General features: G+C 41.5%; 1 protein-coding gene across 3 annotated transcripts in view; it reads right to left on the bottom strand.

Moving 5' to 3' along the window:
* hccsb (holocytochrome c synthase b) overlaps window positions 1–15,308 on the bottom strand; it is an 85,248-nt gene that overhangs the window by 61,141 nt on the left and 8,799 nt on the right. For all 3 annotated transcript variants that reach the window (XM_078218818.1, XM_078218819.1, XM_078218820.1), the window contains exons 3-5: window positions 12,554–12,715; window positions 7,821–7,910; window positions 2,721–2,779 (exon numbers count right to left, since the gene is read on the bottom strand). In XM_078218818.1, the coding sequence (XP_078074944.1) occupies window positions 2,721–2,779; window positions 7,821–7,910; window positions 12,554–12,702 (298 nt within the window). In that variant the 5' untranslated portion in view covers window positions 12,703–12,715. The remainder of the gene's footprint in view (window positions 1–2,720; window positions 2,780–7,820; window positions 7,911–12,553; window positions 12,716–15,308) is intronic.

The raw sequence follows: 15,308 nt of genomic DNA on the forward strand, positions 1-15,308 counted from the left end.
GGGTGAGGTGGAGTGATGCAGCTATGCAAGGGGGGAGCTGTGCAAGTGGAGGGTCATGATGGGGGTGGGGAGACGTGCCAGGGGACTCATCGGGAGGGTCCTGATGCCAGTGGCCCATGTTGGTGTGAAGGGGTGACAGTGCCGCAATGATGGTGGGGAGGAAGAGGGGGGAAAACACTTCAATTTTCATACTTTTATGACACTTAAGAATTTTGTGGGGGGAAAGTCTCGCCCAATAATACATAAATCGATCAGGTTTTCACTGTGACAACTAACAAACTGAAAATGTGACACTACTATTTCAAAGAAAAACCTCCAAAACCTGTCAGTGAAATGGTTGTGAATAATTTTAGTTAAATTACATTCAAATTCCTCGAGCAACTTGCTTTATGAAAGTTACTGAAAATATCAGTTTCCACCCATACTCCTAAGCAATGCTGCAAATGCAGTCCAATGCAGAGAACTTCTGCATTGGAGAATGCAGCTTGTAGAATAAATCTATGTAGCCCAACAGGAATCTAAATTGTTTAGTTCCTTCAGTTAAATATGACACAAGCTCCTGAAGCATATTTAAACAAGAGTGCCTATCCACACGTCGGCAGAATTGGCAGCAAGCATTTCTGCTAAGTCATTATAAAGAAATTAAATGAGGTAAAAACTAAAGGGCTCCTTTATACAGTCCTCTATGCCCTCCAATAAAGCTGTGTTAATTGGGTGATTCCAACGGACATCAAAGGGTTCAATTTGCAAACGCAGTAACAGCAGAACATTGGCGTCAGGCTGATCAGTCTCCAAAGAAACTGATTCCCATTGCAAATACTTTGTAACAGCTGTTTATGTTAATAAAATGATCTAAATGTTTTGAATGCTTAAACAGTATTAACATTCTTTACCTCACATTGAAAGCACTCCCCGTCCCCATGGCATTTTTGGATGGTCACAAATTTGGACCAAGAGCCAACTACAAATGCTGGAAATGCTTCTCTACAGGTGGCACGTTGCAAGTTAACAGTTCAAATAGAACCAGTCTTCAAAACTTCACTCCGCCTTGGCTTGCCATTCATGCCCAGTATTTTTAGCTTGGACTCGACAAAAACCATTCTCTAACATGGGTGGTAGATTCGCTAAGATCGATGGTTTTTATTGCAAATGAGAATAAAAGCAGTTTTTGGTGCTTTACGTTTTGGAATCCACAATAGCTGCTTACGGACCTGAAATACCAAATCTCTAGCAAACTGATGACAAACAATACTTGTAACAAGTGTTAAAAATACACACAATTGCTTTTTATTATACGGACAACAAGCAATGAAGTACTGGACGGCACGGTGGCATAATGGTTAGCACTGCTGCTTCACAGCTCCAAGGACTTGAGTTCGATTCCTGGCTTGGGTCACTGTCTGTGTGGAGTTTGCACATTCTCCCCGTATCTGCGTGGGTTTCCTACGGATGCTCCGGTTTCCTCCCAAAGTCCAAAGATGTGCGGGTTAGGTTGATTGGCCAGGCTAAATTGTCCCTTAGTGTCCTGGGATGTGTAGGTTAGAGGGATTAGTGGGGGTAGATGTGTGGTGTAGTGGGGAGGGTAAGGCCTAGGCGCGATTGTTGTCGGTGCAGACTCGATGGGCCGAATGGCCTCCTTCTGCACTGTAGGGTTTCTATGATTCTATGTAGTTTACATTAAAAACAGTACCCCTTTCGTTGCAGGCATGAAATAGTGCTGCAGTATGCTGATCAACAAAGTCATATAAATTGCAGTAACATTTCCTTAACCCCATTACGTGACTCACAAAACTCCTTTGGCGTTTTTGGAGCTAATCAGCTCAATGTAAAACAGAGCCTCTTCATTCTTCTCTCTCCCCACCCCCCTCACAAAAACTACCTCCAACCAAAACAAATTCCTGAAGATAAAAACAAAAAGCTTACCAGCACAGGACCTCTCCCAGAAAAAAGAAAAAAAATGAGCAAGACTGAGGCATCAAGTTACTCCAATTCCAGTTTTTTTAGTTCAAGACAAATGATAAGGTCCAGTGCACAGTGGTAATAAATGAAGGTTCCATCTGAATCTATACCAAAACTACAGCAGTGAAACTTCCATTATCCATGCAAAGCAAATAGAGTTAATGTGAAAGGATGGAATTAAAGCCCAAATGACTATCGCTTTTAACGATAAAATATCTTACTAATCAAACATTTCAGGTCATTATAAAACAAAAGATATGCAGGTTAGGTTGATTGGCCATGCTAAATTGACCCTAGTGTCAAGGGGATTAGCAGGGTAAATATGAGGGGAGTAGGGCCTGGGTGGGACTGTGGTCGGTGCAGACTCGATGGGCCAAATGGCCTCCTTCTGCACTATAGAGATTCTATACTTCTATGAAAAGCCTTGTTTTACAAAAGTTGAAAGGATTTTTGTTGAGAAAGAAAATTCAAGTACAAATAAAGTCAGACCTACAAATGCTGGAAATACACAGGAGGTTCATCACAATCTGAAGAAAGACAGATTAACGTTCCAGATAAAGATCTTTCACCAAATTTAACTTGACATCCACACACCCTAAAACATCTGCCTATGTTTTCAATCTCCCTCTGACTTAGTCACAAAGCAATTGGCCTTTAGTTCCTAGTTTCTGAACAAGTTCTGAACACAATAATTACAAAATATTTCAGTTCAGTAAAACATTTGACAGGAGAAAATGCTTTTCAGATGAAAATATACTCACCTGAAATGAGGTAGCCTGCAGTTAGACCAACATTTAATTTTACCAGTGTAGGTTCCCCCCTGTAAATAGCAAGAAACAGAAGGTTACATTTCACAGACATGAACTGTATTTAATAATCATGCTTTCAGTATGGAATGTCCAAACTACTGCGTCACAATAGGCCAGGTTAGTCCCAGGTTTGTTTCAGCAACTCTTGTTAGAAGAGCATATTAGGTCAGTGGTCTGCCAAATTATTCATAATTGCCAATTGAAATACTCAAGGGCAATTATCAACTAGAAACTCTACACCAACAAGAAATCAGTGCCTGAATAGATAAGGGAAGAATCATAGAATCCCAAAAGTGCAGAAACAGGGCATTGGGCCCATCGAACCTGCACCGACAACAAGCCCACCCAGATCCTATCCCCGTAACCCCATGTATTTACCCTGCTAATCCTCCTGACACTACGGGGCAATTTAGCATAGCCAATCCACCTAACCTGCACATCTTTGGAGTGTGGGAGGAAACCGGAGCACCCGGAGGAAACCCATGCAGACACGGGGAGAACGTGCAAACTCCACACAGACATTGACCTGAGGCTGGAATCGAACCCGGATCACTAAGCGCTGCAAGGCAGCAGTGCCAACCACTGTGCCACCGTGCCGCAATTTGAAGGGGAAAGAAAGGGACTAAAGATGTATATGGGAAATATAATGGAAGTTTCATGTTTTTCCACTTTTCTCCACCATGAGCAACATCTTCATGCTCAAATTAATTATTTTCTATTTGATATTCTAATTGAGATTTTGTGAACAATATTTTGCTTATTCAACATTCTGTGCAATCATCCAATTGAATGAATTTTCTAAACAAACAATACTGGCAATTTGATATTTAATTTGTCATTCGTGCCCAAAGTTCAGCCATGCAGAAGGATAAAGACATTCTTAAGGTTTAATGTTGCAACCACTAATTCAAAATGTGAACAAGCATGAAGCAGGAATTAGTCAAATGATCTGACTGCGTAGGGTATCAAGTCCTAACAAGTTTGGATCAAGGTCTATGATTAAAGGGTAAAATGAAACTTCAATGGCTTTTTTTTTAAAACAGAAAACTCTCTCGCCATCTTCATTCGCAAATTTGGCCTCATTGCTGAATGTGAACATTTTCAAATTAGTTGTGATTTTATTAAGGGCAGACATTTAAAATAAATAGCAGTACTACTCGTTCACATCAACTGAACAAAATTAGGAAATTACATTAAAATATCTATTTATTTTTTAGTTGTAGACTATTCAGTCCCTCAAGACAGTTCCACAATTCAATAAGATCATGGCTGATCTCAATCATAATTCTATCAACCTTGGTTTTATACCCCTTAATGTGTTCAGCTAACAAAAGTACTGAATGCAATATCCTCATAATCTAACCCTTGAAACCTTGGTAACATTTTAGGCTTCTTTTGCAATCTGCAAGTGATTGCTGGAGGTCAATCATCTCAGTCCCAGGACATCACTGCAGGAATTCCTCAAAATAGCATCCTAGGCTCAACCATCTTCAGCTACTTCATCAATGACCTTCCTTCCAGCATAAGGTCAGGAATGGGGATGTTCACTGATGATTGCACAATGTTCAGCATCATTTGTGTCTCCTCAGATGCTGAAGCAGTCCATGTCCAAATGCAGAAAAACTTGAACAATACCCAGGCTTGGGCTGACAAGTGCCAATTAATGATTATTACCAACAAGAGAGAATCTAACCATCGCCACTTGTCATTCAATGGCATTAGCATCACTGAATCTCCCACGATCAACATCCTGCGGATTACCATTGACCAGAAATTGAACTTGACTAGCCATATACTGTGGCTGCAAGAGCAGATCAGATGGTAGGAATCTTGCAGCGAGCAACTCATCTCCTGACTCCCGAGTCAGGAGTGTGACGGAATAAGGTCCACTTTCATCATTATGAAGTGTTCCGAAAGGCTAGTCACGGCATGAATCAATTCCAGCCTCCCAGATTACCTGGATCCACTACAGTTTGCCTACTGCTGCAACAGGCCCACAGCAGATGCCATCTCCCTGGCTCTGCACTCAATCCTGGAACACCTCGATAACAAGGGCACCAATGTCAGAATCCTTTTTATTGACTACAGCTCAGCCTTCAACACCATTATTCCCACGAAACTCATCTCCAAACTCCGTGGCCTGGACCTTGGCACCTCCCTCTGCGGCTGGATCTTGAACTTCCTAACTCACAGACCACAATCAATAAGGATAGGCAACAACATTTCCTCCACAATCATCCTCAGCACCGGTGCCCCAGAACGAAGGAGATTGTCATCGACTACAGGAAGAGCAAAGGAGAATATGCCCCTGACTAAGTAGGGACGAAGTAGAAAGGGTCGCGAGCTTCAAGTTCTTAAGTGTCCAGATCACCAACAACCTGTCCTGGTTCCCCCCATGCCGACACTATAGTTAAGAAAGCCCACCAATGCCTCTACTTTCTCAGAAGACTAAGGAAATTTGGCATGTCAGCAACGACTCTCACCAACTTTTACAGATGCACCATAAAAAGCATTCTTTCTGGTTGTATCACAACTTGGTATGGCTCCTGCTCTGCCCAAGACCGCAAGGAACTACAAAAGGTCATGAATGTAGCCCCATCCATCATGCAAACCAGCCTCCCATCCATTGACTCTATCTGCACTTCCCACTGCCTCGGCAAAGCAGCCAGCATAATTAAGGACCCCACGCACCCCGACATTCTCTCTTCCACCTTCTTCCTTCGGGAAAAAGCTACAAAAGTCTGAGGTCGCGTACCAACTGACTCAAGAACAGCTTCTTCCCTGCTGCTGTCAGACTTTTGAATGGACCTACCTTGCGCTAAGTTGATCTTTCTCTACACCCTCGCTATGACCGTAACACTACATTCTGTACTCTCTCGTTTCCTTCTCTATGAACGGTATGCTTTGTCTGTAGAGCGCGCAAGAAACAATACTTTTCACTGTATGTTAATACATCTGACAATAATAAATCAAAAAATCAAATCAAACTTTCCTGGATGAGTGCAGCTACAATAACACTTGACGCCATCCGGAACAAAGCAGCCCACTTGACTGACACCCCATTCACAAACATTCACTCCCTCCACCAGCAACAACAGTGGCAGGAGTGTGTATCATCTACAAGATACACCACAGGAATTCACCAAGGCTCCTGAGACAGCACCTTCCAACACATGCCCGCTATCATCTCAAAAGGACAAGTTCAGCAGATGCATGGAAACACCACCTGGAGGTTCCCCTCCAAACCATTCACTGTCCTGACTTGGCAATATGTCACCGTTCTTTCACTGTCGCTGGGTCAAAATCCTAAAATTCCCTCCCTAACAGCATCGTGGGTGTACCTACACCATATAGACTGCAGCTGTTCAAGAAAGCAGCTCGGCACCATCTTCTGAAGGGCAATTAGGGATGGGCAATAAATGCTGGTCTAACCAGTGATACTCACATCCCATGAATGAATACAAAAAAAAAACTGCGGCAAGGGGCTTCCTCTTTTTTATAACTTAGTCCTCTGGTTATAAATGCTAACATTCCATAGACGTTTTTGACTTTTTTTATATAGTTGCCTACTACACTTTAGAGATCGGTGTACATTATATTCGAACTATAGGGTTACGAATGCTGGGCTTTACAAAACTGTTCTGCTTTAAAATGTCTCTTTTAACTTGGTGTAAAATTGAGAATTCCGCAAGCACCCAGCTAGCTCTGAGATACGTCCATGTGATCTGGTTGCCGAGGGGGAGAAACTCAAACAGAAACCTATTGAAATGTCAAGTTTTCATTCTGAGACTGCTATTTGCTAAGACATGATGTGGAGATGCCGGCGTTGGACTGGGGTAAACACAGTAAGAAGTTTAACAACACCAGGTTAAAGTCCAACAGGTTTATTTGGTAGCAAAAGCCACACAAGCTTTCGGAGCTCTAAGCAGAAACTGATAGCCAAGTTCCGCACACACGAGGACGGCCTCAACCGGGATATTGGGTTCATGTCACACTATTTGTAACTCACACAGTTGCGTGGACCTGCAGAGTTTCACTGGCTGTCTTGTCTGGAGACAATACACATCTTTTTAGCCTGTCTTGATGCTCTCTCCATTCACATTGTTTTGTTTCTTAAAGACTTGATTAGTTGTAAGTATTCGCATTCCAACCATTATTCATGTAAATTGAGTCTGTGTCTTTATAAGCTCTGTTTGTGAACAGAACTCCCACTCACCTGAAGAAGGGGCTTCGAGCTCCGAAAGCTTGTGTGGCTTTTGCTACCAAATAAACCTGTTGGACTTTAACCTGGTGTTGTTAAACTTCTTAATTTGCTAAGACACCCAGAGAAAGTGAGACACACACAAACACAGAACAGATAATGCTGCATGGAGAAGCAAAGCTGCTGCTGCGAAGAGCAGCGAAGGATTGTTTTCGTGTTAACAACAAAGCAGAATGTCATGCTGGTTCATGGTCTGTTCAAATGGAAGGGAACAGAACCACCAGAACTTTGAGGTTGAAGGAACAAGGAGTCAACAAGTGGACCTTGTTGGTGAGTCCAATCTGGAAGAAGCAGGCTGAATGGTATGATTTTCGCAGGATTCTGGAAACTTCAACCCCTGGTGTTGCAGGAAGAAATGAACCTATTAGAGAGGCAGGAGTAACTTTGGACTTTTTCTTGTCATGGCACACATCTGCCAGAGGTGAGGTGCACAGAAAAAAAGGGCTGTAACTCTTAATGCGAAAGTATATTTTCCTCATCTGTTTGATCTATGTTGATTCAATTTACATAAAAAGTCTTAAAATGTGAAATCTTTCTTAGATCATCTCTTTTGGTTCTGGGAAAGTCATCCATCGCTTTTAAAAAGGGCATCCATCTCTACAGGGTTTGTAACAGTAGGAACATTGCAATAGGATGCTTTATGCTGGTTATTTAATGACAAGCCGGCAAAAATACAGACAAAAATTGCGTTTCATTTAAACGGTGCCTCATTTTACAACAAACTTTCTGACCACTGAAATAAAGGCTCAAGTAGCCAGGCCCAGTTTAACCAGGCTGACTAGGTGACTTACCAGATAGGATCAGCATTAACAGCATCATCAAACCACAACAAGTACAGACACAATAGCCCAACCACCAGAGCATGGAATGTGGACACCACCCTAGAAAGGCAATAAAACGTAGATTTCAGCATCATTGGTCCATTCCGTACAGCCTACAAACAGTTTAATAGGGAACATCCAGCAGAAGAATTTTGTGAGCAAGACATTTTCCGTGTAACAACATTCTTTAAGTAGAAGTAAAACATAAACCATGGTGTGCATTGATTCTATGTTAATAAATATACAAACATACTCAAGAGAGGTAGGTTCTTTACGCAGAGAAGGGGTGTGGAATGGACTGCCTGCAGTGATAGTAGAGTCAGACACTTTAGGAACACTTAAGCGGTTATTGGATAGGCACATGGAGCACACCAGGATGATAGGGAGTGGGATAGCTTGATCTTGGTTTCAGATAAAGCTCGGCACAACATCGTGGGCCGAAGGGCCTGTTCTGTGCTGTACTGTTCTATGTTCTAGAAGCAGAAGTAAGCCATTCGGTCTCTTGCTCCGTCATTCAATAAAACCATGGTTGATCGGTGTGTGTTTTGAATTCCACATTCCTAACTATTCCCAGTAACCTTAGATTCCCTTGCCTACCAAGAATCGATCTACCTCCACCCCAGAAACACTCAATGATCCACCACCTCCAATGCCTGCTGAGGTAGAGTTTCAAAGTGGCACAACCTGCAAAGAAAAACATTCTTCTCATCTCTGACCTAAAAGGATGATTCCTAATTTTAACTTTATGCTCCACACACTCCTCCAACTACTCTCATTATCACTTCCCATCTCTCACCCTGTATTTGTTTTCCTTTACATATGTATCAAACCTGCCCTTAGATGAGTCAATCCTACCGACCTCAACCACTATTTCGTGAAGATATTCCTCCTAAACTCTTTGTTCAAGAGGTATTTTTGTCTCCTTGTCTAGACTGACCTACAAGTAGGAACAGTTTCTGCAATTATTGGCAAAATTCTAGAATCCATCGTTAAGGATGAGATTTCTAAATTCTTGGAAGTGCAGGGTCGGATTAAGACAAGTCAGCATGGATTTAGTAAGGGGAGGTCGTGCCTGACAAACCTGTTAGAGTTCTTTGAAGAGATAACAAATAGGTTAGACCAAGGAGAGCCAATGGATGTTATCTATCTTGACTTCCAAAAGGCCTTTGACAAGGTGCCTCACGGGAGACTGCTGAGTAAAATAAGGGCCCATGGTATTCGAGGCAAGGTACTAACATGGATTGACGATTGGCTGTCAGACAGAAGGCAGAGAGTTGGGATAAAAGGTTCTTTCTCAGAATGGCAACCGGTGACAAGTGGTGTCCCGCAGGGTTCAGTGTTGGGGCCACAGCTGTTCTCTTTATATATTAACGATCTAGATGACGGGACTGGGAGCATTCTGGCCAAGTTTGCCGATGATACAAAGATAGGTGGAGGGGCAGGTAGTATTGAGGAGGTGGGGAGGCTGCAGAAAGATTTAGACAGTTTAGGAGAGTGGTCCAAGAAGTGGCTGATGAAATTCAACGTGGGCAAGTGCGAGGTCGTACACTTTGGAAAAAAGAATAGAGGCATGGACTATTTTCTAAACGGTGACAAAATTCATAATGCTAAAGTGCAAAGGGACTTGGGAGTCCTAGTCCAGGATTCTCTAAAGGTAAACTTGCAGGTTGAGTCCGTAATTAAGAAAGCAAATGTAATGTTGTCATTTATCTCAAGAGGCTTGGAATACAAAAGCAGGGATGTACTTCTGAGGCTTTATAAAGCACTGGTTAGGCCCCATTTGGAGTACTGTGAGCAATTTTGGGCCCCACACCTCAGGAAGGACATACTGGCACTGGAGCGGGTCCAGCGGAGATTCACACGGATGATCCCAGGAATGGTAGGCCTGACATACGATGAACGTCTGAGGATCGTGGGATTATATTCATTGGAGTTTAGGAGGTTGAGGGGAGATCTGATAGAAACTTACAAGATAATGAACGGCTTAGATAGGATGGACGTAGGGAAGTTGTTTCCATTAACAGGGGAGACTAGGACGCGGGGGCACAGCCTTAGAATAAAAGGGAGTCACTTTAGAACAGAGATGAGGAGAAATTTCTTCAGCCAGAGAGTGGTGGGTCTGTGGAATTCATTGCCACAGAGGGCTGTGGAGGCCGAGACGTTGAGCGTCTTCAAGACAGAAATTGATAAATTCTTGATTTCTCGAGGAATTAAGGGCTATGGGGAGAGAGCGGGTAAATGGAGTTGAAATCAACCATGATTGAATGGTGGAGTGGACTCGATGGGCCGAATGGCCTTACTTCCGCTCCTATGTCTTATGGTCTTAATTATAAAGATCTCCATCAACCCTGCTCTTAATTCACGTACACACAAATGAAAAGAGAAACCCAATTTCCCCAATCTTTCTTCTCAGTCTGCGTGGGTTTCCTCCGGGTGCTCCAGTTTCCTTCCACAGTCCAAAGATGCGCAGGTTAGGTTGATTGGCTATGCTAAATTGCCCCTTAGTGTCAGGGGGTTAGCAGGGTAAGTAAGTGGAGTTATGGGGATAGGGCCTGCGAGGGATTGTGATCGGTGCAGACTCGATGGGCCAAATGACCTCTTTCTGCGCTGTAGGGTTTCTATGATCCTATGAGTTCTGGTGACACGTGCAATGGAATTCAAAATTATTCCTTGTCCACCATGTTGGAAATAGCTTAACTTTACGCAAACATGAACTTGAGTGGAGTCACTCATTTGCATTACTTAATGAGCACAAAAAGGCACTTGAACCTCTCTGCATACAAAAATGGAAGTATTTACAACTGCAGAACTTAATGCTGCGCCTCGAAGATAAAATCACATACTTGTTGGAAGCTCAACAATCCAAACAAAGGAAGCCTAATTTCCGAGGCAAAGGAAACAATCTAAAAACTCCTAAAACACTTTACAATCCTGAGACGAGAAGGAAACACCAACTCTGAAATAAACACCATGCAATTTCTAATGCTGATCTCTAAGCCAAGCACATTCCACACTGTCGAGTATACATTCTTAAACCAACCATCTGCATATGAACTTCGGTACATAATCAGATAGATATGATTTAATATGAACAGCATTACAGAAACCTCCCCCATTTATAAAACAATGAACATCCAATTAGAAAACCAGTGCCTGCTAAAGTGTTCTGTTTTCTTTTGTTTACGATGCACTAAATAAACTAAAGTTCTTTGCACTGTTCCCCTTCAGATGTTTAGCAAATCTCTTATTTCTTTGAAGGAAAGTAATTAGGCATTAATAGTAGGTGTAGTGTTTTATGTTATTGAACAGGCAACCTAGAGGTCGTGAATTAAAACCCTACCATGGCAAATGAAGCTGAATTCATTAAACCTGATCATTCGTGCATTAACACCAAGAAAAATAACGAGGATTTTTTTTGTAAAACTCAACTAACTTCCTCGTCTCCCTCAGGGATGGAAACCTACCACTCCTGCACAGAAGTGACATGGTTAACTCTGAACGCTCTCTGAAATAATCAGCTGTAAACAAGATTATCACATCTATGGATGGAACGATAAACACAGCCTTGGCCATCATAGTCAACACCCCAGAAATAAAAATGTTCAAGGATGAATAAACTTGTCTTATTTTTATTCTTTACCTATTATGAATATTTTAAAGCACAAAGATGTTGTGAAAAGTGTATATATAGTGTGACCCTTAAATGAAGCTTGGTTTTAAGAGCATGTCTGATTGTACCATTATGTAGCTCCACCTTTAAAATTGCCATTTATTAGATATTCTTTATTATACCTTTAAAGCAAAGTACTAAATAAAGTTTTAGTATTACTAAATAAAGTTGTCTGGTCATTATACATCAGAAAATCTGTCCCATCCCAAAAGTTCTCTATTTTTAAAAGATTAGACAACATAATGAGTGACAGAAAATACATTTATCACCAGAGAGCTTTGATGCTAGACATGAAGGGATATGGGAGTAGGGTCTGGGTGGGATTGTGGTCGGTGCAGACTCGATGGGCCGAATGGCCTCTTTCTGTACTGTAGGGTTTCTATGATTCTATGATTAGGTGGGTGGCACAGTGGTTAGCACTGCCGCCTCACAGTGCCAGGGACCCGGGTTCGGTTCCCGGCTTGGGACACTCTGTGTGGAGTCTGCACATTCTCCCTGTGTCTGCGTGGGTTTCCTCCGGGTGCTCTGGTTTCCTCCCACAGTCTGAAAGGCGTGCTGGTTAGGTGCCATGCTAAATTCTCCCTTAGAGAACAGGTGCCGGAGTGTGCCGACTGGGGGATTTTCACATTAACTTCATTGCAGTGTTAATGTAAGTCTACTTGTGACACTTTTAAAGTTTATTTATTACTTTAGGTCAGAGCAGGGGAACAAATCAAAACAATTAACCACCCTACGCCATACTCACGGACCAGTAACTGCTCGGGAACATAGAAGCACTAGCAGGGTCAGCAAGCAAGTCACCAGACCATTTGCTTGGATACCTGGGGCTGGTGTGCTACAGGAGATTCTTGAGGATGGCAGAAGTTTATAAAAAAATTAGTTCTAAAGTTTAACAAAAAACTGTTATGTCAAGATTATAATTAGGAAAAAAAAAACTTGCTCCTCTGCAGATGAGGTTGTAAATGTGCCTTTGTTTGAATTAATCTATTCACATGCTATACATTTCCCCACGAATAATCTCAAGAGTGAATACCTGGAGTTCCATTCAGTCTTCTGAATGTCAGTCAGTGTTCGATAACCCTTGCAGAAAAATACAGATATCCTTGCACTTAAATAATGGAACATAATTTGAAACACAGTGAAACTAGCTATAGCGACAAGCAGCCAGTCAAGTGAAGCCATGACAACTGGAGCTCTGTAAGAAAATGAAAAAAAGTGGTAAATATTCCAAGCAAAGTGAGGACAATTTTAAAAATTCAATAACCCAAAAGTACATTACTAAGTTCATATTTACTTCCACAGTTCAAAACTAAGCCTCACCCCAAATTAAACATTTCAAATATCTCTGATCACCCTTTATTTATAGAAATCAAAAGCACAGACGGCTGCAAAGAAAATGTCATGGATTTTCCAAAAAAGTACGTGGAATCCAATCATGGTCAGCAGATCTATAAGTTAACCAAAAATTACTGAAGGACCTGATGAAAGCACAAATTCAGGCTTGAAGTCAGATCAAATTAAAGCAGACAACATGGTTAAACAAAAAATGAATGGAAATGTTAAAAGTAAGTGCAGATTTTTTTTAAAAAACAAATAATCATTTGGGATGAAGACAGGTCCAATGCCCGTAAAGTAATTAAGAGGTAATGTGTTGATTCAAGTAAAACTATGCAGGAATCTGAAATTAGGAAACAAAAAGCAGTTTATAAAACAGACACATCACATCCATCTGTGTTAAAGCAGATAGGAAAAAGTTACTCAAATTAAATATTAAGCAATTCAGAAACTGCAAAACATACAAATGACAATAAACACGGCTAAAGTGCTCAGTTCAGACAACATACATGCTCTGAAACAGAGAAGACAAGATAATTTTTAAAATATCTTGTAAGTTAATTTAATTTGGAAGACATGTCAAATGATTTACTTAAATGCAACACAAGGGTTAGAATTCATGTCAGAAAACCAGCAAATCTAAATGGACTTTGGAAAAGCGACTTGGCAAGCAACCACAAACATGAAGGAAAGGCATCAGCTATTGAAAGGATAAAACTTAGCAGGGATTCAGGGAGGCGAGCACTAGAAATGTCCTCAGAGCTTCATGCGCTCTACCGCTGCAACTTAACTGGGAGTTCAGCAGAACCCCAGTTTATAAGGCAGGGTCGCTAACCCTCCCAGAAATGAAGTACCAGGGACATGGGTTTGATTCCAGCCTTGGATGACTGTCTGTGTGGAGTTTGCACATTCTCTCCTTGCCTGCATGGGTTTCCTCCAGGTACTCCAAGTTTCCTCCCACAATGCAAATACGTGCAGGATAAGTGGATTGGCCACAGTAAATTTCCCCTTAGTGTCCAAAGATATATAGGTTAGGGGCATTTGTATAACAACTTTAGCATCCCCGGGCCATTCCCATCCAGTTTTAGATGTGTGCCCAAAGGTTTGTCTAAATACTAGGAAGAATTCCTGTCAGCTTTCAAATCTAAACTTTGCGAACGCTTCTTTGATCGGAATCAATGTTTGAAGTGGTAAGAGTAGGGCGAGAGAAAGTGAACATGGGTCCTTTAAACATGATCCATTCCCCCAATGGCTGAAGGTGAAGGAGGAAAGGCAGTTCATGTTAATCAGTGCTATGCAATGTTGCACAATAGCTGAAATTCAGCAGTTGGCAAGAAACAAAAGTTTGATGCTCACTTTGATGACACTCCCCACTTAAGTTTTCACAGGTTTTGGGCAGCTGTCATTCGGCATCTGATTCAGCATGGCATGTGTGAACAAGTCAGGAAATGCCATGGCTTTTCAACCAGATTGACGAATTCCTCACAAACATACGCAGAGTGTAAAACAACAAGTATAAACCAGGAAGTACAACTTGGATTCAGATCATGTACAGAAGGGGAAGTAATGGAGAGAGAAAGATGAGATTAAGGAGTGAGAAACAGGAAAAAGGCATCGTTAAAATCGCAAATAAACTCTGAAGGAATGAGATCCCCACATTTGAAAAATTAAGTTTTAAGTGGCAGCGGCTGGTAGGCAGCAATTATGACATTTATATACTAAAAATTCACTAATACTTGAATGCATAAGCCCTATTTTTTCTGCCATGTTTAATAGGAAGGTACTGCAGCTTCACATCCTTAGTTCAGTGCAGAGTCTATTGGTGAAGTTGTTATAGCGCAGCTTGTAAGTGGTAAGGTACTTACTTGGACCTCGACTTCTGCATCTCGCTTCACCCGTGCGTACTCTGGAAACTGTTGCCAATTTATTTTATCGTAACAGTGATGCTTAATTCATAATCCAGGCTCATGCATTGTGTTATATGCGTTAAGCAGCTTTGGAGATTATCCAAGGACAGAGCTTCAACTCCCTGAAACTGGATTCCGTCGATGGGGGTTAGAAGTCAGTGAATTGAATGTTGGCTTCATTAATTCTTTTTAGAACATACTGTGTATTGGCAACATTACGTGCAAACTTTGGTTAGAATTTACCTATATTGATGATGGTTTGTGGAATTTACTTGTTTTACTACTTCTCCTTGCCTCTCTCTATTAAAATAGATTTCCGCATTTCATTTCAGCCCTTGGTGACACTTCTGTCACAGTGCATAATGGAAATGCACTTAATACATTTGAATTCCAAACTCAACAGGAGGTGGAAAATTAACTTAGTTTCCTCAAATTTGTACTTTCACAATTATGAGCCTCCTCCAGAGCTTCTTTAAAAGAGGGACTATACTTCAAAAGTGCATTATTGCACTTGTCCTGAGGCTGTGAAAGGCACTATATAAGTGC

This window comes from Mustelus asterias, chromosome 8 (assembly GCF_964213995.1).
Source record: "Mustelus asterias chromosome 8, sMusAst1.hap1.1, whole genome shotgun sequence".
NCBI lineage: Eukaryota > Metazoa > Chordata > Chondrichthyes > Carcharhiniformes > Triakidae > Mustelus > Mustelus asterias.